The 20,553-nt window shown below is 38.5% G+C and overlaps 3 protein-coding genes and 1 long non-coding RNA gene across 5 annotated transcripts; 2 read left to right on the top strand and 2 right to left on the bottom strand.

Annotated features, from left to right (window-relative positions):
- The first annotated feature begins 5,010 nt into the window (after positions 1–5,010).
- On the top strand, positions 5,011–8,101 carry LOC103996746 (small ribosomal subunit protein uS11y). The gene is made up of 6 exons (XM_009417732.3): positions 5,011–5,122; positions 5,376–5,498; positions 5,594–5,639; positions 6,914–6,999; positions 7,074–7,203; positions 7,855–8,101. The coding sequence occupies exons 1-6, from the start codon at positions 5,120–5,122 to the stop codon at positions 7,920–7,922; spliced, it is 456 nt and encodes a 151-aa protein (XP_009416007.2). The 5' UTR covers positions 5,011–5,119; the 3' UTR covers positions 7,923–8,101.
- Positions 8,102–9,313: 1,212 nt separating this feature from the next.
- LOC103996745 (uncharacterized) lies at positions 9,314–10,686 on the bottom strand. Its single transcript, XM_009417731.3, has one exon. The coding sequence runs from the start codon at positions 10,465–10,467 to the stop codon at positions 9,538–9,540; it is 930 nt and encodes a 309-aa protein (XP_009416006.2). The 5' UTR covers positions 10,468–10,686; the 3' UTR covers positions 9,314–9,537.
- Positions 10,687–12,383: 1,697 nt separating this feature from the next.
- Positions 12,384–15,549, top strand: LOC135649349 (uncharacterized). Of its 2 annotated transcripts, none has more exons than XR_010501237.1 (4): positions 12,384–12,472; positions 13,673–13,907; positions 14,671–15,044; positions 15,360–15,549. It is a non-coding gene; the product is annotated as an uncharacterized LOC135649349 (long non-coding RNA). The 2 variants fall into 2 exon arrangements; XR_010501238.1 differs by having other exon boundaries at positions 12,397–12,472; positions 13,728–13,907.
- A 158-nt stretch (positions 15,550–15,707) lies between these two features.
- LOC103996744 (glyceraldehyde-3-phosphate dehydrogenase 2, cytosolic) lies at positions 15,708–19,855 on the bottom strand. The gene is made up of 12 exons (XM_009417729.3): positions 19,737–19,855; positions 19,626–19,649; positions 19,385–19,485; positions 18,728–18,843; positions 18,529–18,628; positions 17,839–17,985; positions 17,688–17,748; positions 17,485–17,582; positions 16,808–16,950; positions 16,427–16,510; positions 16,200–16,289; positions 15,708–16,107 (listed from the first exon to the last, which is right to left on the bottom strand). Exons 1-12 carry the CDS (start codon positions 19,738–19,740, stop codon positions 16,062–16,064), a joined length of 1,014 nt encoding a protein of 337 aa, XP_009416004.2. The 5' UTR covers positions 19,741–19,855; the 3' UTR covers positions 15,708–16,061.
- Between the last annotated feature and the right edge of the window lie 698 nt (positions 19,856–20,553).

Here is a 20,553-nt window from a genome sequence, read left to right as displayed (position 1 = left end):
TCCATTTTTCAAAGCTTAGAAATCAAATCATAATTTTTTTTCATGTTTTATTTTTTAAAAAATAAAAAATTAATGTTTCCAACTAGAACCATAATCGTCGAAATCAGAACTATCGGTTTAACTCAAGAACTATCGGTTTCAGAGTTATGTTTGGAGGAGATACTACTCACTAAAAATTTGTTTAAACATGCATAATATGACTATTAATTTAAATATAAAATAGGCATTGTCATGTGTAATAGAACTAAAATTAAAAGGAAACTATTTACAAAAAAGAAGAGAGATTTAAGGTCGATCTTTCTCTAATAAGTCCTTTGTCATCTTACCAAGTTGAATGATCGGAGATGGATTAGTCACTTTGCAAGTTGCATGCATATGTTTAATGATTTCTCAAACTTGAGATTTACTTGTACAGATTCAAGAGCTATATGATCATTAACAATAACGAGTTGCATATCTATTTGCAAAAGCTCATAAAATGAAACTTAGTCAATCGCCAAATACGATTCCATTAATAGCTCTTATTTGCTTCAAAAATATAGAGAAACTCCAAAATTAATTAAATCTCCATGACTAGGTAATATAATCATTGTCGTCATCATTTATTTCAACTAGAAGTCGGAATAATCCATTGCATCAAGTTATATCCTAATAGCCCTTTGTCAAATATTTTGATGCTATGATTTTCTAAGTTGTAAATATACACCGATATCCAATCAATGAGATATATACAATTCCTAAGACATCCAGTTTCATGAGCTGAGACAGAGACACCGCTATTTTTATTGTGTCTCTTATTCAGGAATATTGCTCGATCACCCAAACTCTCCATCTCGATCCATTTTTTGTTCTTCAAATCAAGTCGAAACAAACGGACTTTCGAGACTTTTAAGATGCACACCAACAACAACTCCCCACAAGATTCGACTAAATAAACGTCATTGTTATAAAGATCCATAGGCGGTGGCACCTCCAAATCCTTGCGTTGAAACGGAGCAACTTGGAAACACACAAACTGTCTACTTGAAATCTTTGAATAACGTATAGCATATAATTGCCCTCGGAACATGACGACTGACTTATAATATTTGACTTCCACATTTTTGTCAACGCTCCAAAAGTCGTCTCCGGGCCTCCAAACGAACAAATACTCACCGTTGTGTCCGAGAACGATGCAGTCAGGATTCGTCGGAGCTGATGTCATGTAAAAAGAATAAAAGGATGAGAACGGGGCAAATGGAAGGTCCAATCTCAATCGAGAGAATGGATTATACAAAGAGATCGTGACATCCTGTATCACCAGCCAACCATGTAAGACATTATCGATGAAAATACTTTCACCGGAATAACAAGGAAGTTTGATCTCGAACGATGTATCCTCGTTTACCACACTTCGTAGGATGCAGGAATTGGTGGAACGCAAGATGGTGAAAAACCATGGAGTTTTACGTGTAGTTGGATCATATTGTGGGGTTGTGACCCTCCATTCCTTGCATGTGGTGCTTAGGCGCATGGCATCCTTAGGGTTCATATGCATCAACACTGATTCCACGAGATCGATGGAAATGTATCTACTGTTGCCATTGGCCTTCGTCACCTCTCCATTATGCTTCTTGTTGCTTGAAATCATATAGTTGCTGCTAATTATTTACACCACACCTTCGATTCAGAGAAAATTTTAGAAGAATTTAGTATAATCAAATGTAATTGAGTGGAAGATGAAAAAGAAGCACATCTTCAATAGACATGTATGATAGTATTCCATCTTCAATATCCTCATCTTCAATAGACATGTATGATACATTCCTCCTAATAGTGAATGAAGGAACCATTTAATAGTCACAGTATGTTACTTCTTAAAAATGATCGTCCTATCGATACCAACCTATATGTCACTTTGTCCTCTTTTATTATCGTAAACATCATATTAGGACTGATCCACACTACAGTCCCCTTAGGTTAGATCTCGTGGTGATCCAACCTGAGTCAGTTTTTTAAACAAAACTCAATGATGACCCATCAATCCAATTTTTTTTATACAATATTAAGTAAATAACTTATCTACTTTATTAAATAAAAATATACAATTCCTTATGGTGTGTCATAACACAAATAAAATAACAAAGATAAGCAATTAAATTTAATCTAATGCAACATGAACTTTAAAAAGTATTTGACATGCTTTAAATTTATTTAATTCATCTAAAATCAACTATGAATAGAAAGGTATAAACTTTTATGAAATTCATAATTTAAGATTAAGGTGATTTAATAACCTGATAAATTCCAAAATTTACTTCATGGATCTCAAAATGCTTTTAATATCTACCTTAAATAATATCCATAATTTATAAAGAATTCGAGGTAATTTGATAATATCATAAATTCTAAGATCTATATCATGTCTCTTTTCTTTTTCTAAAAAATCTATCATCAAATAATATATGAAATTCATAAAAAATCAAGGTAACTTAATGACATTGCAAATTGGCATCATGCATATCAATTTTTTTAAAAATAATACCATTAAATAATATCTAAAATTCATAAAGAATTCTAGGTAAATTAAGAACATTATGAATTCTAAAATTTACATCATGCATCTCAATTTTATTTGAAATATACCATTATATAATATCCAAAATTCATTAAGAATCATATAAATATAAATTAAATATGTTTAACTGAAATTAAAGAAATAATGGAGGACTTACTATTCTCCTTTGGTGATCATTGTCTTTCCTCCTGGTCTTCAAACTCTTATTGTTCACCACTAAAGTGAATAAGAGAATTCTTCCAACTTAAATAGATGAGTAGAGAAGATGTCAATTAAGGTAAAAACTTTATTTTCCTTTGGTTTTCATATTTAATATTTAATTAAATAAATTATATTTATCTAAAAATTCTCATTTAATAATTGAAAAGTGCTTAAGGGCTGAAAATTAAATTTACATTTTAGGAATACACTTATTAGGAAATAAATTATAGTCATATGGTAAAGTTTTAATTATGAAATTTTTTATTTAGGAAATACAAATAAAATTCAAGTGATTACATTCCTTCATCTTAAAGAATTTTATTTCTAAATTTAATTTATCTTTTTGAACAAGATGTTGGTACTATTCTTAGACATCTTCTTCCCAATACCCAAGTGGCCACATGTATGGCTACTAGTGGAAATTTCTATAATTTAATTTATAACGTATTCCATTTTCAATCATAGAAGAGGTACGAGTACACATTACATGGGTCCTTAATATATTTATTTTGAAAATATCAAAATATCAAATTCGTTACATATGCCTACAAGTGTTTGGGGGAGGGCTATAATTATTAAGAGATAAATTTGATCTTCTATAATATTTCAAAAAGATATAGAAATCTTGGTCGGTTATCCTATAAAGTCTGGGTCGTTATATTTGATATCGGAACTGATCTGATATTTAGGCATGATGAGGGGGCTTAAGTGAGAAAAACTATATGTGAATGGAGTCAGAAGGACTCATCACGACTTGGAGCTACTATTAGGCTACACCTCACAAGTACGATATTAGGGTTTGATCTAGATTATACTATATCTTGACGAGGACATTAAGCCATTGAGTGATGAAAATTAAAACACTCCAATTAATCCTACGAGAAAAATTAAGATTGACTTATAAAAATCTGATGAGTATATTATTATTAACTTTAATTTAGATATTTTAACTAGTGATTTGAGTCAAACAAAATTGATAAGCAAATTAACCAAATAGGTTCATGACAATTATAAACTGTAAATATTTTATAGACGTGAATAAGAATTTAATGCTTTTAGTATCCTCAAATTTTATTTCTTAGATCCCAGGTTTGGATTCTAAATAAATCATAATTTTCATGATTTAAGATAAGTTCATACCTCCATCGATTTGATATTAAAATCCTACATCGGAAGTGAGCAAAATTAAAATTAACTTATAAAAGTCTAATGAGTATATTATTATTAACTTTAAATTAAGTATTTTGGCCTATGGTTTGAGTCAAACAAAATTGATAGGCCAATTAGCCCAATAAGTTCATGACAATTATATATTGTACATGTTTTATAGATGTGAATAAGAATTTAATACTTTTAATATCCTCAAATTTTATATATTAGATCCCGGGTTTGGATTCTAAATAAATCATAATTTTTATGATTTAAGATAAGTTCACACCTTCCGAATGCCCCGACAAAAAATCGATTTGATACTTATTGATTTTTTCACAATCGATATCTCCATTTCCTTTGGTTATTGTTAAAACTTGCTCAAATATTTATTTTCTAAACTAAGAATTACTTTTGATCGGTGTCCAAATCACATCGAATCAAAGTTTATATCAAGCCGATTATGTCAAAAATTGACTTAAACTTACAATATGAACTAACCCCAGAACAGCATCATCGACTTAAACAAGATAAAATCGATCCGAAGTCAGCTTAAATCAATCGAACCGGTTTAATTTGGTTCAACTACATAGAGCTAAGCATAGGGAAATGAGTCCACGAGAACTAGACCGTGGGTGTCGAGTCATAGGTGTCGGACTAATTTGGATCATTGTATTGAGGCCACATTGAATCCAAATCACATTTAATTAAGTTTAAAATCTCAATTATGTCAAAAATTTGCTTAAACAACTAACCCCATAATGGCATCATGACTTAAACAAGATAAAATTGATCCGAAGTCACCTTAAATCAATCGAACCAATTTAATTTGGTTCAACATAGGGGAATGAGTCCACGGGAATTAGGCCATGGGTGTCAAGTCGTAGGTGTCGGACCGATTCGGATCATTGTATTGAGGCCACATCGAGCCAACCTCACTAAATCGTCACCATGGGCGAACCTGATCTAGCCTTGACTTGATCACCCGATATGGCTGACTCGACTCGAGCGCGGTTAAGTTCCAAGCCGGACATTAGCCCAAACCGAGCTGAGCCATCAAAGCCCAACCAACATTGAGCCCATCAGCCGATGAAAGTAACGACATACACGACAAGCACAATCGGAAGCAGCACTATATAAGTGGGACGGCGATTAGGGTTCAAAGTCTTGCATCCCTCGACGAACCTTGCCGTCGCCTCTCCCGCTTCAATAATGGTATGTCTTCCGAGTCCTCTACATCTCTTTTCCCTCTTCTATTTTCGATGAAGTGGGGGGTTCTGGATTTTGTTTTTGAAGTTTTGGTTTCTGTAGCAATTTTGATGGTTTTCCTTAGATCCTTAATCTGTTACGAGCATAGTGTTTGGGGTGAGTTAATGGATTGATTGCTTAGTGGTGTTGCTCTGTTCTTCTCTAATCTAACAAGAGTAGGCTCTAATTGAGTTTATTGTCTGTCGTGTGCGATCTGCAGTCTGGCAGAAAGAAGACTAGGGAGCCCAAAGAGGAAAATGTGACGCTTGGGCCGGCTGTACGAGAAGGGGAGCAAGTGTTCGGTGTCGCTCACATCTTTGCATCATTCAATGACACTTTCATTGTGAGATACAATGCCTTATTTTCGAGCTGATGGTTTGCACAAGGCACATGATTTCTAGTGTACCATTAACGGGTTCTGTTTTATCTCGCTTGCAGCATGTTACAGATCTGTCTGGGAGGGAAACACTTGTTCGTATTACAGGTTTCTTTAACTGCCTGCATTTCTTTCTGTGGGATGAGATCAGATGAGATTTTCAGCCGTTTCCCTAGATTAGCTTGCTGACGTACTTCTTGAGTAACATGAGCTGATTTGAATTTTGAGTAACATTGCTATTTCATGATCGGTAATGTTGTTGAATTGTTGTATTATGTTAGTATGTTGTATTTGCTGCATAAAAAAACCATTCTCGGATAAATTGTGTTGCATGCAAGATGGTAGAATAATAGTTATGGATTTCTTGGCTCTGCTTGAAAGTCAAAAGAAGTGACAATTGAATAGTCATGACCATACAATTGCATGTCTGGCTGTTGGAGGAAAGGATTGATCTAGTAAGGCTGTCATGCAAAAGTTCAGTTGGTTGATTATGTTTGAATTTTCTGATCACTTGATGTAATTTAATGTTTTTTCTTGGTTTTCTATGCATGGCCCTTAAGATCATCCTCCATCACTTTATGGAAGTGTTTTGAGTCATAACCACACAATATGAATGTGTGGTGGCTAAGAGTTCTTTGATACCTTTCCTTATCATTTAATTTCTAGGCACTCTTTGGAGTTGTATTCGATTTTCCTTAAATTGATCACTGGATTTGGGCTACATTTCTTTCTTTTGCTTGATTGTTGTGATTCAGTGGATATCACTTGTTAGTGCACTTGTGAAGTGCTTAATTCATCTAAGAGGGTTACATTTAGTTTGAAATTGAGTATTTCTGAGGTTGTGTAACTAAAACATGTGTATCTTATTAAAGTTAAGTTACGATGTTACTTTCTGAAATGTTCATTTTCATCATAATTTGATAGGTGAACTGCTTTCCATGGTTTGAAGTGGGCAGTGATTAAGACTTGCTGATTTCATCGTAGGGATTGCTACATACGAAAAAGTCTTTCCCTTTGTTTTTTTTCCTTTGAGGCTGGTACAGTGCATGAATTTGAGTTCTTGGAAAGATAATATTGAGGACCATTAGTGCGGTAAAGTTTCTGGATCTGTAACAATGTGTAGGATATAACATGACCACAATATGACAAATATGCACAGTGTCTGTGGTTTAGACATTAGTGTCTCCGTTGATAGGCAATCTTGGATGTCCTTTTGTGTAGCATTCTCTTTTGCATGGGGCGTATCTGGTCACATCTATTATAGGTGTCTGCTATACTTTCTGCTTCTCTCCCTCCTCCCAGTTTCTCCCCTCGTCTGTCATTGACTGTTGTTTTTATCTTGGATAATGTTCTGTAAAATATGGATATCTTGCTATTTACAGGTGGTATGAAGGTTAAAGCTGACAGGGATGAATCATCTCCATATGCAGCCATGCTTGCAGCACAAGATGTTGCACAGAGATGCAAGGTCATTTTCTGGTCATTTGTGCTCATTTTCTGGTCATACTGATATGCTTACTTTTTCTCTGTTATTTCCAATAGGAACTTGGTATTACTGCCTTGCATATTAAGCTGCGAGCTACTGGTGGGAATAAGACGAAAACTCCTGGTCCTGGTGCTCAATCTGCTCTCAGAGCACTTGCTCGCTCTGGAATGAAAATTGGCCGTATTGGTAAGTTCCTATTGTTTTGGTATTTATCATCACTTCTCTCTGTGTTATGTGGTACTGTTGGTATATCATTCATTTTGGCACTACCTTTTGCTACTGTGGTTTTTTTTCCCTAGACATGCTTGTTGCTTCAGTATAGTTTGTGTATTAAATGGCGTTAGTATTGTTCTAATCTTCATAGTTTCAGACATGTTTTACTAATGAGCTAATTAATGCCTGTTTAAAATTTATCTGGCTGAATTACGTTAGATTATTTATTGGTCAGAAAATGTGTTTTGCATGTTTAATGGGCAAAAGTGTTGGTCCATGAGACTTGATTGTCAATTGGTCTGCCAAAAAATCTGGATTAACTATTTGATCATGAAAATGCAATTTGTATTTTAAATGGTCAAATGTGTCAATCTCTAAGGTTCATTATGTTTAGTCAGCAGAGGACCTTGATTAATTTCTTCAATCAAGAAATGCATCTGATGTCTCTGTACATATAGTCATATACACATATCCAAGGCAGCATATTATTTGTCAGGAGGTCTCCGTCTAGAGGTGTTTTTTTTCTAATTAAAGATTGGTAGTACTTGAAAGTCCTGTATAAACATTATATATTACACTACTATCTAAATCTGAGTTTCTTTAATGTGTTGTCTCCTACTGCAGAGGATGTAACGCCGATCCCCACAGACAGCACCCGCAGAAAGGGTGGAAGAAGAGGAAGGAGACTGTAGTTCGTCAGCATATCCCCATTTTTGTTGTCACAAACAGTTCGGTAGTTTCTTCAAGATGAACAGTTTAATCTCGCCTTTATTTAGCTGAGGATATTTCTGAATGTATGTTTCTCACAGTACTGCTTTCCCACTTTTGAGATTTGCATGTTAAATTTATATTGGTTGAAGATTCCTTGTTAGCTTGATGTTGTTACTGTGATTGAGATTACGGGATTATGCTTCGTGAGTTCCAGAACTTGATTCCGTTTGACATGAGTGGGTAATAGTCACAATATGATTTGTACTAATACTCTTTATCGTTCAATATTATTCAATGTCGTATTGGATGTTATGCTACTAATTTGGACTGTCTTATAGTTTCAATTACAGCCTAGATTTTTCCATTTAGACTATGATCTTATACAGTAAATAATCTGTTAATGTGTCAATTATATCGAGGGTATGGGTACCCATAGGGATCCACTCCTAATGGGGAGGGGACGAAGGATGTGACCTATTTTTTACTAGGTTATGTGATGTGGGTAGAGGTTGGGTTAAGTTTTTGAAAAATCGATTAAAAATCAATTATGAATCGTTTGGATTAATATTTGGATATATTTATATTTAAATATTATTATGATATATAAAATTTACAAATAATATTGTTATTTATAAAATTTGATATTATTAATTAATTTTAATATTTTTTTAAAAAGAAAATTATTAATTATGAGAATATGAAAGTTTTGTGAATGTTTGCGGATGAAGTGAAGATGGAGATGAGACGGGATGGGGATGGGGTTGAATAAATTATCTATACTTGTAAATAAAGTGGTAAGAAGAGACGTCAACAAGCGGGATATCATTATAATTATTAAAAATTTACAATAACTTAGCTACTGTGCCATCATCACGTCTTCTATCTAGCTGTCCTTGTTTTCCATATTTTTCTTCTTCTTATTTATTCGGCAAGTCGTAGCTTACATGGCAAGTCTTTTCTAGAACAACTCTTACGCATCGTAAACTCTTTGTTGTCCTATTACCTACCTAAAATATGCTGTCAAAAATAGAGGACGTCATTTGATTTTTTTACTTCTCTGATGTGACATCCTTGCTCTTATTTTCTTTCATATAACAAAACTTGTAGGCCATACAGAAAAAAAAAAGTAATATTTGATTTTAGAAATATACATTTCAGGTGGTAGGGACCATATTGAATGTGGTTCACGGCCTAGGGAGTCTCCACAAAGTCACCGGCAGCAAGGACAAATTTTATTGTTTGGCATCTTGTGCTGGTTAGCACACTAAGGGGCTTCCACAACATCCTTCTCGATAATAAAATTAGATTTCAACAACAAAGACAAAAACAAGTAGCAACACGGGATTGTAAAAGAGATAAGAGGCGGGGGAGATGCACAAGAAGACACACACAATTATATTATTATTATGCTCATTTACAATCTCACACACAGTTGTACTACTATTATACTAGTTTACAATCTCTCACTAATTCCGCCAATAATAGGGGACTAGAAAAAGCAAACAAAAAATACTCCGGAAAACAGAAACAAAAACAGCATTACGTGCGTGTGGAGGAAACAAAAGCAGAATATTTTCTGCACTAACAATTCTAAAGTCACACGGAGGCGGACCCGTCGGCCAGCCACTCCAGCTGCGCGTCCTCCAGCGATCCAACAGACCGTCGCCTCCCGCACTCAGCCGCCTCCCGGTCCAACGGCCTCAGATCCACCCCCCATGACTCCGGCCGCCGCACTGACGCGAACCGCTTCATCGCCGCAAGCCCCGGCGGCTCCTTCGCCGGCTCCCCTGTGGTCCTCCTCTCCGCCGCTGTCTTCGCCGGTGAATCCCCCTTCGTGGTCTGCCTCGTAACGCTTCCGGCCTGCCGCTCCCCGTCGCCGCAGCAGATCACCGCCGATAGGCTCGCCCAGCACCCAGAGGACTCCACCCTCCCAACCTTCTCCTCCTCCTCACTCGGCGATAGACGGCGCTGCCTCCGGCACCGGTCCCGCTCCCTTTCGGACAGGACCTTCCCGATGCAAGACACCTTGGGCGACCCCGGGTCTTCGTCGGGCACAGCGGACTTGCGCCGTCCGCCACCGTCGCCTCCGGGGCGAGCGAGCTTCTTGGGGAAGATGCGGCCGTTGGCGGGGCGACGGACGCTACGGCCGAGGTAGCCGGAGTGGTGCTGGATCTTGCCGGGGATGCCGATGATGGGGGGCTTGGACTGGAGGCCACCGGATAAGCGCTGCGAGCTGGATCGGGGCTTGTAGTTGGGTTTGGCGTGCTGCTGCTGCTGCTGCGCCTGCGCCTTGGGGTTTGTGTTCCCTTTGGTCGAGTCGTCGCGCTCGTAAACGGCGCCGCCGCCCACCTCGCCCCAGAACAGGTCCCGGCCGCTGCCGACCCGCGCCACCATCGACTCCGGCGGGAGGTCGTGGTCGTCCGGCGGGGGCAGCGGCGGTGCTTCGATCTGGGTTTCGCAGGCCACCTTGGTGTCGCCGCCGCCGCCGCCGCAAACGAGGGCTTCGAAGTCTTTCATTTGCGGCATCCAAATACGACTTCGAAGAGTCAACAAGGAGGAGAAGAAGATAGGTGGGAAAGAGGAAGTGGCATCGAGAGGGAGTTTTAAAGCCTTCAAGGCTACATCGGTAAATTCCTTATCAAAGCCTCAACTTTATTATTTTCGATGAATTTAGATAGAAATATAGGTATGTTAATTGAATTTAGGTTTTCATTCGGAAATTGAATGCACGGCCAATTAATCAAGTTCATAATTACAATTCATTGAGCACCCAACCAACGGATGGGAATTCGATTTGGGATGGATCCACTTTCATACCTCCAACAAGTGCATAATACACCTTCTATTGTTTTCTGGTGGAAATAATAATTTCTAAGCGGTTGGGAAATTTAAACTCAATAATTACTCCTCGAAGAGTCTTTTGCATCACGTTGGGTGTATATTACGATGGCGACGTGCTTAGTTTTCTTTTGATTGTTGCACTGCCAAGCTTATGCATCATGTGATGGTGTCGTCCGTTTAGGAGTTTGGTGATGCAACTTGCTTTGACTATGATGGCTATGATAACAATGGAAGATTCAGGTCGGATTAGCTCCCTAATTCGAATTAACAATAGCTTTGGCAACAAAGTGATTGCAAATGTTATGGTGCATTCATTTCAATCGGAAATTAACTCCATAATAGAAAAAGAACAGACTATCTGATCTTCCATTCAAATCAAATCAGTTCGGGCTGCCTTCTTTCTTTCCCTCTCTCTCTCTCTCGCTCATTGAGGCTACTGCAAGTAGAAGGCGAAGAAGGAGAGGACGGCGGCCCCGACGGCGGCTCCAACAGCGGGGGTGACAGCGAAGGAGGCACTGGCGGGGCCGGGAGCCGGGGCCTCGGCTGCAAGGGCGGTGGTGGCCGACGCGGCGGCAACGAGGACGGCACAGGCGATCTTTCCCATCTCCATTGCTGACGACGGTGGCCTTGGAGCTACGGCAGAGATGGTAGCGAGAGAGAAAGAGAAACTTATTTGGGGTGGCTTGTTTCTCCTCCTGTGCAGGCCTGAGGAGGAATGTGGGATGGGAAGGAGGGTTTTATAGCGTGTTTCAGTTGCCGGGATGGATAGTCGGAGATGCTACCTCAAAGCTTGGTGGTTGCGAGGAGCGTTTTACGTGCGTGGGAATCGGTCGTCTGGCCAACGTTGTTGACCTGTTCCAGTTGTGGCATGAGGTTTTTGGTGATGTGAGGTTAATATTATAAATATTCATATTTTGTGCATGTACATTTATTTTTATTTTTATTATATTAAATAACGTACATGAGGTTAGATTTAAATCTCAAATCTATTACTCATACTATTTTTACCGTGCTATTTTTTTGGAAAAAAAATTATCTTGAGTTTTGTATTCTGCCCTATTTTGGTCTTGAGAGGCACTTTTTAAAGCTTTTCTTGACTTAAATAATCTTTTTGAGTAAAAGAAAATTGATATTCGAAATATTTATTATTATTATTCTCATTTCTGATCTCTCTCTCTCTCTCCTCTCCGGTAAAGCCGTTTCCGCCGGTTCGCCTCGATTGCGATAGAGATTCGCCACGGTTCAGTAGGTAGCGGCGTTCGGTCACGTGGCCGGCACGCAGGTGGAAGTATGCCTCCGACGACCTTTTTGAATGTCGTCACTGCCGCCTTCCTTCACTGATCGGGTCCCACCTGCGTATAGGAGGTACACAGTAGTCGGTATCCGAACGGGTCAACAAGCATGACTTGGTTGTATTTTTTTTTTTACTCCGCCACGTGCACCTTCGAAATATATGGTCCAAATTACAAAGAATCAAGCTCCGCCGCTCATCATATTGCTCGTCGGTACTTTGATGAGATCCAACGGTCAATATATCAAGTCCCGCTGACGATGGTTTGCACGTTAACAGAAAGCCCTTTGATACAGCACAGGAGTGGCTTAACCGCTCCACTCCCTCTCTCGGTCTCGTCGTTGCGTTTCCAACGCATCTCGCCTTGTCTCCGAGACAAGAGGGAGACGCTTCGGAAGGGTAAAACCCTACTTCCATATGAACTCTTTCTTGATTTCTAAGAATATGAATCTATTTTAAAGGCCTTGTCGTTTATGTGATTGCTGATCGTGTATCTGAGTGGATCGATCGATTCTTGTCTTCCATCTTTCTATTTTCGAGTCTTTTTGAAGATATTTAGAAGTGTGCTCTCTACTAAGTTTCGGATCGGTGGTATCTTTGATTAAGCTATCCGTTTGGTAGATATCTATTTCTTTCTCCATATCGTTGTCGCGCTTTCCATTTTCTCGTTCATACTTCGATCGATTTAGGGTTGGGAATCTTGTTTTAAGACATGGATATGGTGGGTATGACTGTTGATTTGGTTGTCCTGCAAACTGTTAGATCAGGTAGATCTGCAATGGTTTTAAGGGTGATTTTGTTCTATATACTTGATTTCGTGTACGAATCCCATCTGCTCTCTTTTGCTGTAATCCTTGTTGGCAAATTCCGTCCTCGATAGCTTTCGAGGTGGTTGACCTCTCAGGGTGACTTGGAGGTTTTAGATCTTGCAGCTTGTAGCTTCTCATCTCATCACGATACCTATTTTGATTTATAACTTGCGGTTTTTATGTGGCTAAATTTATAATACATAGTTGAGATTGTTGGGGATGATATTACCCATATTACCTTGTCAAGGGTGCCTGTTGGGTATTCGTGATTGCAGTTTTGGCTTCATTTGCTCAGATCTCTAAAGAATATCCACCTTTTCATCTATGAGTTATAAATTAATAGAGATGCATGAAGCCAACGCAAAATCTGCCAGCTGCATCTTCATTGACCCATTGATTTTTTAAGAATACAAAGATAACAGAGCTGTAGCAGTAGTTGGAGCAAAGTTTTGTTGTTTAATGATCAACTAGTAATTAGACTTTGTGTTCCGTGATCATGGCAGTTCAGTTGGAACTAACAATAGAGTTTGCTTTTATGATGATTTATTCCTTCTATTTTGTTCATGCTATTACATTTTGTATGTCCTGTAATGCAAATTGTTTGTTCATTTGACTTTTTCCTACCTCACCACATCTGTAGACATGTTAATTCTTTGAAGGAATACTACGACTTGGTAATTGCTCATGCTTTGAGTTAATATGGCAGTGACCATATGTTATAATTTATCTTAGTAATGTTGCTTGAATCTCAGAATATCTTCTGCAGAACTTCAAAGTGGTTGTTTTGTAGGTCATTTTATCGGCATGCCATGGCTGATCAAGTTAATCACCCAATCGTAATGCAGAAAGTTGCCAGCCCATTCCCCCTCGGGTCCAGATTTTCTCGAGGTCCACAAGCTTTGAACTGCAGCCTGTGTAGCCATCTTTGTATGAGAGACAGCTTTGCCTGAACGATTAAGGATGAAGGTGCTTTGTCTCTATGGAGAGGGAACACAGCTAATGTCATTCGTTATTTTGCCGCTCAGGTAAACTTATATGTGTTTGTGTTACACATTTATTCAATTTAATCCCAGAATTTCTTCATACAAAAATCACCATGAAGGCGTGTTGGATCGTCAAGTTTCAGTTTGCACCTGCTTCTTTAAATGTCTGGTAGTTAACAGGCTGGATTTGGCTTGGTTTTCATGGTCTTTTAACTACTTTGATATTGTTCTTTTGCTCAGAAACTCTTCTTACTGTGTCATTATATGTTTTTCTTCGTTAATGACATTCTTGTACTATAGATCATGTTTTGTCTAAATATCAAAACTTATGTTGCGAACATAGATAAGCCATCATCAAACAGTGATTTCAGTGTTATAGTCTCAGATATTGATCTGTAATCTAGTTTGTCAGCATAGTGGTGGTAACTAAAATTGCGGAATCTGTGTGACCATCAAACTTCATGCTGCTTGGTCTTGGCTTTTGATGCATGACCTACTTATTGGAATGATTTCTGTTCTCTACAAGCAGTTGTTACAATGTGGAAATGGAGCATCAGTCGGTTAAATTAACCAGTCACCAGTTGGTTCAATTTACCCATAGTTATCATGTTTTATGATAATTTGTACAAAAAAGAATGTACAATTTTTGCAGTCACTTTATATATATGAAACAAATGGCATTATTTATAGTTTGATTTATAGTTTCACTTTCTGGAATACCAATTGCCCTTCTTACCGTTTTGCTTATTGTGCTTTTTCCCCCCTTCAGCTCCACTTACTGATAAACTGAGTTTATCGCTTCCAGGCTCTGAACTTTACCTTGAAGGATTCCTTCAAAAGGATGTTTAATTTTAAGAAAGACAAAGATGGACACTGGAAATGGTTTGCTGGCAATCTAGCTTCAGGTGGTGCTGCTGGTGCTCGTTCAGTGGTTTTCGTGTACTCTGTGGACTATGCTCGTACGCATTTGGCAAATGATGCAAAGGCAGCGAAGAAGGGCGGGGAACGGCAATTCAGTGGTCTTGGTGATGTTTACCGGAAGACCCTGCAGTTGGGTTTGGCATTGCTGGACTTTAGAAAGGATTTAATATTTCATGCGTTGGGATTATGGTCTATCGTGGTCTTTACTTTGGGATGTATGACTCTTCGAAGCCAGTAGTCCTCGCTGGAAATCTACAGGTAAAATTTTGGCTTTCCGTGCAAATTCTACTTGCTTCATATTCTACTACATTCTTTGGTGAAAGATTTGATGTAAGTTTTCTGGATCTTGGTTTCTTAATTTTATAAGATAATCTTAATAGAGGTAATACTGGCTTAACTAACGGAAGTCTTTGGTTCCAATATTGTTTGATAGTTCTTATTGGATAGGCACTAAACTTTTTACAAGTACTTCAACTGGACTTGTAGGCTTTGTATCTACAGATTGGAAGAAATATGGATGACTTTCAGTCGACATATTGCATGTTATGACACGTTAATCTCTGTTACCATCAGCCCTGATTGCAGGATATTGTTGTGGTTGATCACCAACGGAGCTAGCCTTGTATCTTTATCCTATTGACACGGGAAGGAGAAGAATGATTATCCTATTGACACGGGAAGGAGAAGAATGATGATGGTTTCGGAGAGATTTAAGAGAAATGGTTTCGCAGAGAAATATCTTGTACTCTGAGGATCTTTACTACAGAATGTTAAGAGAGATTTAACGACTCTGTTCTTCTTTCTGCATTGTGTTTGGCAAACATTTGTCAAAAAAAAAAAAAAAAGAACTCTACTCGGTTCAAAGGCTTAATAAAATCTTAATAAAACTTCATATGAACTGTAGAAAATAGAGACCATGAGTGAACTGAAAACACAACTTGGAAACATGTAAAATTGTTAGAAAACACTAGCCCACAGACCGAGCACAAGTTCTCGACCGCAAGGCTAATCACCATCACCTCAGTCTAAAGAAACAGTAGCAGCTAATTACCAGAAGCTAAAACATGGTGCAAGAAGCCTGGTGATTCCGGCTATACCAATCACAACCAGTAGAAAAAACGATCCTCCAGATTCGATCCACGCGAGTCTCGACTAAGACAAAGATCAGTCGCGTCACACAACCATCCCGAGTCCAATCACACGGTAATTATTTTAAAGAAAACATAAACCACAAACAAGTCGACACCAGCAGATAGTGGGTTAAGCAACTAAATTTCACTTGGTGGTAGCCATGTGACGAATCAGATCGACCACACGCGAGCTGTAAAATTCAAAAAAGAAATAATAATAATTTAAAAGACAGTAAGAGGAGAAGTCCACCAAATACCTAAGATACACAAACTTTTAAAGTACCTGTAACCCCATTCGTTATCGTACCAAGCCACGAGCTTAACAAAATGTTCATTCAAAGAAATCCCAGCTTTGGCGTCAAAAATGCTCGACCTGTTTGAACGATTCAAATTAAACAGAATAAAAAGCAGCTGCAACAGGGAGTTACTCTCAGTAACCACGAGTGTTCCTGTACTAATTTCTTTGTGATATATATATATATATATATATATATATACATAAGACAGCACCTGTTATCACCAACAAAGTCCATCGAAACCAAGTCCTCATCAGCATAACCCAAGATTCCTTTCAGCTTGCCCTCGGATTCTTCCCTATCATTAATGATTGAGGAGTAAGACTAGAATAATGCAAGATATACATATAAGGAACTCCCACCATCAGAACAAATTACACCACCTCCCAAGTCTTCTGGCATCAAAATACTATACCTGAGGTCTCTGACACCGTACATAAGCCACACGAAATAGAATAAGAGATCGAGCATAGCAAGTACTCCTATTAAAGAAAGAATATATCTAAAATCTGATATCATGCATACGACAACATTATACTTGAACTATTTAATGTTTTAGAATAGGTATCTACAGCAAAATATTCAGAATACATACTTGATCGCTGTTTTTATCTGATCGTATGTTGCAGCCTTCTCAATCCTAACAGTGAGATCCACCACAGAGACATTCACAGTAGGAACACGGAAAGCCATCCCCGTCAGTTTCCCATTCAAAGCAGGGAGAACTTTCCCAACAGCCTAGACAATCAAGAAAACACACAACTGTAAGTGAAGCCACTGATCAACCAAAAAATGAGACATGAATCAGTAATCAAATTAAAAAAAAAGATTCATCCACGATCCGATCCAAACTCAGGATGCAAGCCATAATATTTGAGGATAATAAAAGCATTAAATTATTATTTATATCTATAAAACTTGTATAATTTATAATCATTCAACACATTACTCAGATGATTCATCTCCACACAACAAGGCCAACTCAAAAATCGTAATATATATGATGAGAAATGAGGCCTTTAAATGGCATTTAATGTTTCCAAAACTTGCTCAAACACTACAGATATGGAAATATGGAATGTCATGTATGAAGTCATGATCAAACTAGAAGTTCAAACATTTTTTAAGCATTATTCAAACAAGACAGAAGGATAGGAGACATACATATTTGAAGAATCAAACAAAGATGACCCCAGCTAATGGGGGTGTGACTGACAACTAAACTCTGTTTTGAGAGGGGATTAACGTTGACAGAGTAACGTATGAGCATACCTTGGCAGCTCCAGTGCTACTCGGTATGATGTTAAAACTAGCTGCCCTTCCACCCCTCCAGTCCTTGCTAGAGGGTCCATCAACAGTCTTTTGGGTAGCTAAAAACAAAGGAAAAGAAAATAGAACAAAAAAAAACCATTGAGCATAAAAATAGAGTTACAAAAAAAGAACAAAAGTGATACTATGTTTCACAAAAAAATTACCAGTAATTGCGTGTACTGTGGTCATCAACCCCTCAATGATACCAAATCTATCATGGACAACCTGCGATGATCCAGACATACATAAGATGAGCTCTATTTCTAAAAGGCTTCACGTTCTTTAAGGTACACTATATATGAAGGCAAATGAGACCTTAGCTAGGGGAGCCAGGCAGTTAGTGGTGCAGCTGGCATTGGAGACTATGTCAATATCCGGCTTGTACTCATGCTCGTTCACGCCCACCACAAACATGGGAGCATCTTTGCTAGGAGCACTAATGATCACCTTCTTTGCACCACCCTATGATTATGAAAAGCAATCAGATAAGGATAAGAAACGGAAGGGTAAAGCGAAGATATTTTCTCAATCTCAAAACAGTAAGTTGAAGCTTGTAAAATATCCATCACAAGTCAATGAATATTTCGCATGACAGAGATTAAGGTTGCAATTTGTGAGCGATAGCTAAATGAACTAAGATTCATCACCTAATAGCAAAATTGAATCGAGTTTCCTGTTCATTTTAGATTGGTCATCAAGTGCCATCATGACACCATCTCTGACATCAAGGCAAAGTTAAAATAAGTTTGATCCACCTTCCTTATCCGTTAGATGCAAATTACTTTTCAGGTTGATAATCCAACGCTAGCATGAAAAATATGTACTGCTAATTAATTGCATTAAATTTCTTTTCTTTGGACATTTAAGTCGAATAAACGTTCACTATTGGAACTGGAATTAAAGAATGCACAAAAGCAAGTAAAACATCAGTGTAAACTTCCATCAGTATGATAGCAAAACCAACTGAGAGAATATCATCAGAAAAAACATTCTAATAGAGATGACCTTCAAATGTGCAGCAGCCTTGTCCTTGTCAGTGAAAACTCCAGTTGACTCAACAACATACTCAGCACCAGTCTCACCCCATGGGATCTCCTCAGGGTTCCTTGAGGAACCAATTCTAGTAAGTTCAAGTATCCTCCAAACGATATGAAGTATTGAGTTTGATCACTATCAGGAAAAAGAAGACTGAAATCCAACCTACCGAAGTCCAAAAACAGTGACTTCCTTTTCACCAAAGAGAAGTGTCTTGGAATCCTTAACCTTCACATCGTGGTGTTTCCATTGACCATGCACGGTGTCATACTTAAACATGTACGTCTGCGAAGTCATAAACAGTGAGCAACTCAATCCAACCGGAAGATGCTATAAAACACAAGATCTAGCGATAAGTTTGAGCAAACCAAGTATTCAGCAAATTGCAACCGGAGGAACAATATGAGGGAACATTTGATAGGATTTTCTTTTCTGAACGTGTGAATTTATGCGCACACAAAGATCATAAACTGCATCAGTGAAGTCAGGAATAACAAATAGGCAATCTCAACACCGGAGGCCATGTTCTTGTAGAGATGGACCACCAAATAAGTGACTCGATCTGACTAGAGAAGTTGTATAATTTTAACTACTAATGGCATGGTCGTCGATTCTTCTTGCCACTTAGATGAGAAAGGAAGTTCCATCTTCTCCATAAGTGACCACAAGGGTTCCGAGTGTTCACGGAACATGTCTCTTCTGAATCTGAGCAAACAAGTCAGGCTTACTCTTGGACATATAGTCAATCCATTAGCAGATAGCTTGTCTTGTATGGATCCTTAAGGCTTCAAGTAAGAACGGAATAGAGAGGCGAGAAGCGTCTTACCATGTAATCAGTGGTGATGAAAGGATCGTTAACAGCGACGAGCTCCACGTCGCTGCTCTGGAGAGCCACTCTCGCCACCAATCGCCCGATCCTTCCGAACCCTACGATATTACAAATCAACGTATATCGATAAAGCATCGCTCCATTTACAAACCAAAAAACCCTAAAAATCATCACCGGTACTTCAAAGAAACATCCCTCTAAGGAGATACAAGGAAGACAGAGGACAAGAGAAGCGCACCATTGATCCCGATCTTGATCTTGCCTACAAATCCGAACCAACAAATAAGATCACAAGCCAAATAGAAGACTAAGAAGATGAACGATGTGAAGGGGAGAAAGACTGTTTTACCCATCACGATCAGAAACTAGAGCGAAGTCGAAATGCTATCGAGGAGAACGGCGAGAAGAGAATTCGAGTTCGAGAAACAGGCCAGGGGTTTGTCCTTATATAGGGGAAGCCAAGGTGGGTGATGGAAATATACGACGAGCAAACATTCCACCCGCGGAAATACCCAGCGACATGGATTGGGAGCAGCTTCGGGTCCCACATCGTGGCGAACCGGTACTCCTGGCGATGGCAAATCGCTTTTTCTTCGCTCTCCTAACGATTCGATGTGCCCGAGGACCGTTAACGAGCCGGTCAAAACGCCACATGGCATCGAAAGTAGGATAGCCTGGTGCCACGTTTCAACGCGCAATGGCGGGAAGCCGCATGGGGTCCAAGTGGAGCTTGCCATCACGTGACATGGGTTGTTGGGGGCTCGAGTCACGTGGGCATCGAGAATGTTACGCCGCAAGATTTATTTATTTATTTTATTTGTATTATTATTATTATTATTATTATTATTATCTGAGAGTGGGAACGAAGAAAGATAAAGTGTGACTTGGCACTTAAGGTTTCTGGAACAAAGGCCAATGTCTCTGGAAGAAAGAAGAAAAGGAACACAAGGATGAAGACGTGCTTTTGGCTCTTCTTCACTGAGAAGGTAGGAAATTATTGTGTTCCAAAAACATAACAAATTCAAATAATTAAATAATAAAAACATGAAGGAACGTGTTTTCAAAAGCCCGGTTAGAATATGTTGTTTAGTACTCGAAAAATTAGGAACATTGCATGGCCTCCATCACGCATCCATGCAGGTTTGATTCACATATTGAGTTATATA

The sequence above is a fragment of the Musa acuminata genome, chromosome BXJ3-9, assembly GCF_036884655.1.
Source record: "Musa acuminata AAA Group cultivar baxijiao chromosome BXJ3-9, Cavendish_Baxijiao_AAA, whole genome shotgun sequence".
Classification (NCBI taxonomy): domain Eukaryota; kingdom Viridiplantae; phylum Streptophyta; class Magnoliopsida; order Zingiberales; family Musaceae; genus Musa; species Musa acuminata.
The sequence above is the reverse complement of the archived record's forward strand: the minus strand, read 5'-3'. Positions and strand labels throughout refer to the sequence as shown.

Excerpts from the sequence above, each read along its gene's own strand:
- LOC103996744 (XM_009417729.3), bottom strand. Across the intron at positions 17,749-17,838 it reads GCCTGGCTCCCCTAGCTAAG|GTTGTCCATGATAGATTTGG; the intron begins GTCTCATTTGCC and ends GGATCATCGCAG. Across the intron at positions 16,108-16,199 it reads GATAACGAATGGGGTTACAG|CTCGCGTGTGGTCGATCTGA; the intron begins GTACTTTAAAAG and ends TGAATTTTACAG.
- LOC103996745 (XM_009417731.3), bottom strand. The coding sequence starts at position 10,467 with ATGCCGCAAATGAAAGACTTCGAAGCCCTCGTTTGCGGCGGCGGCGGC.
- LOC103996746 (XM_009417732.3), top strand. Across the intron at positions 5,499-5,593 it reads CATTCAATGACACTTTCATT|CATGTTACAGATCTGTCTGG; the intron begins GTGAGATACAAT and ends TCTCGCTTGCAG. Across the intron at positions 7,204-7,854 it reads AATGAAAATTGGCCGTATTG|AGGATGTAACGCCGATCCCC; the intron begins GTAAGTTCCTAT and ends CTCCTACTGCAG.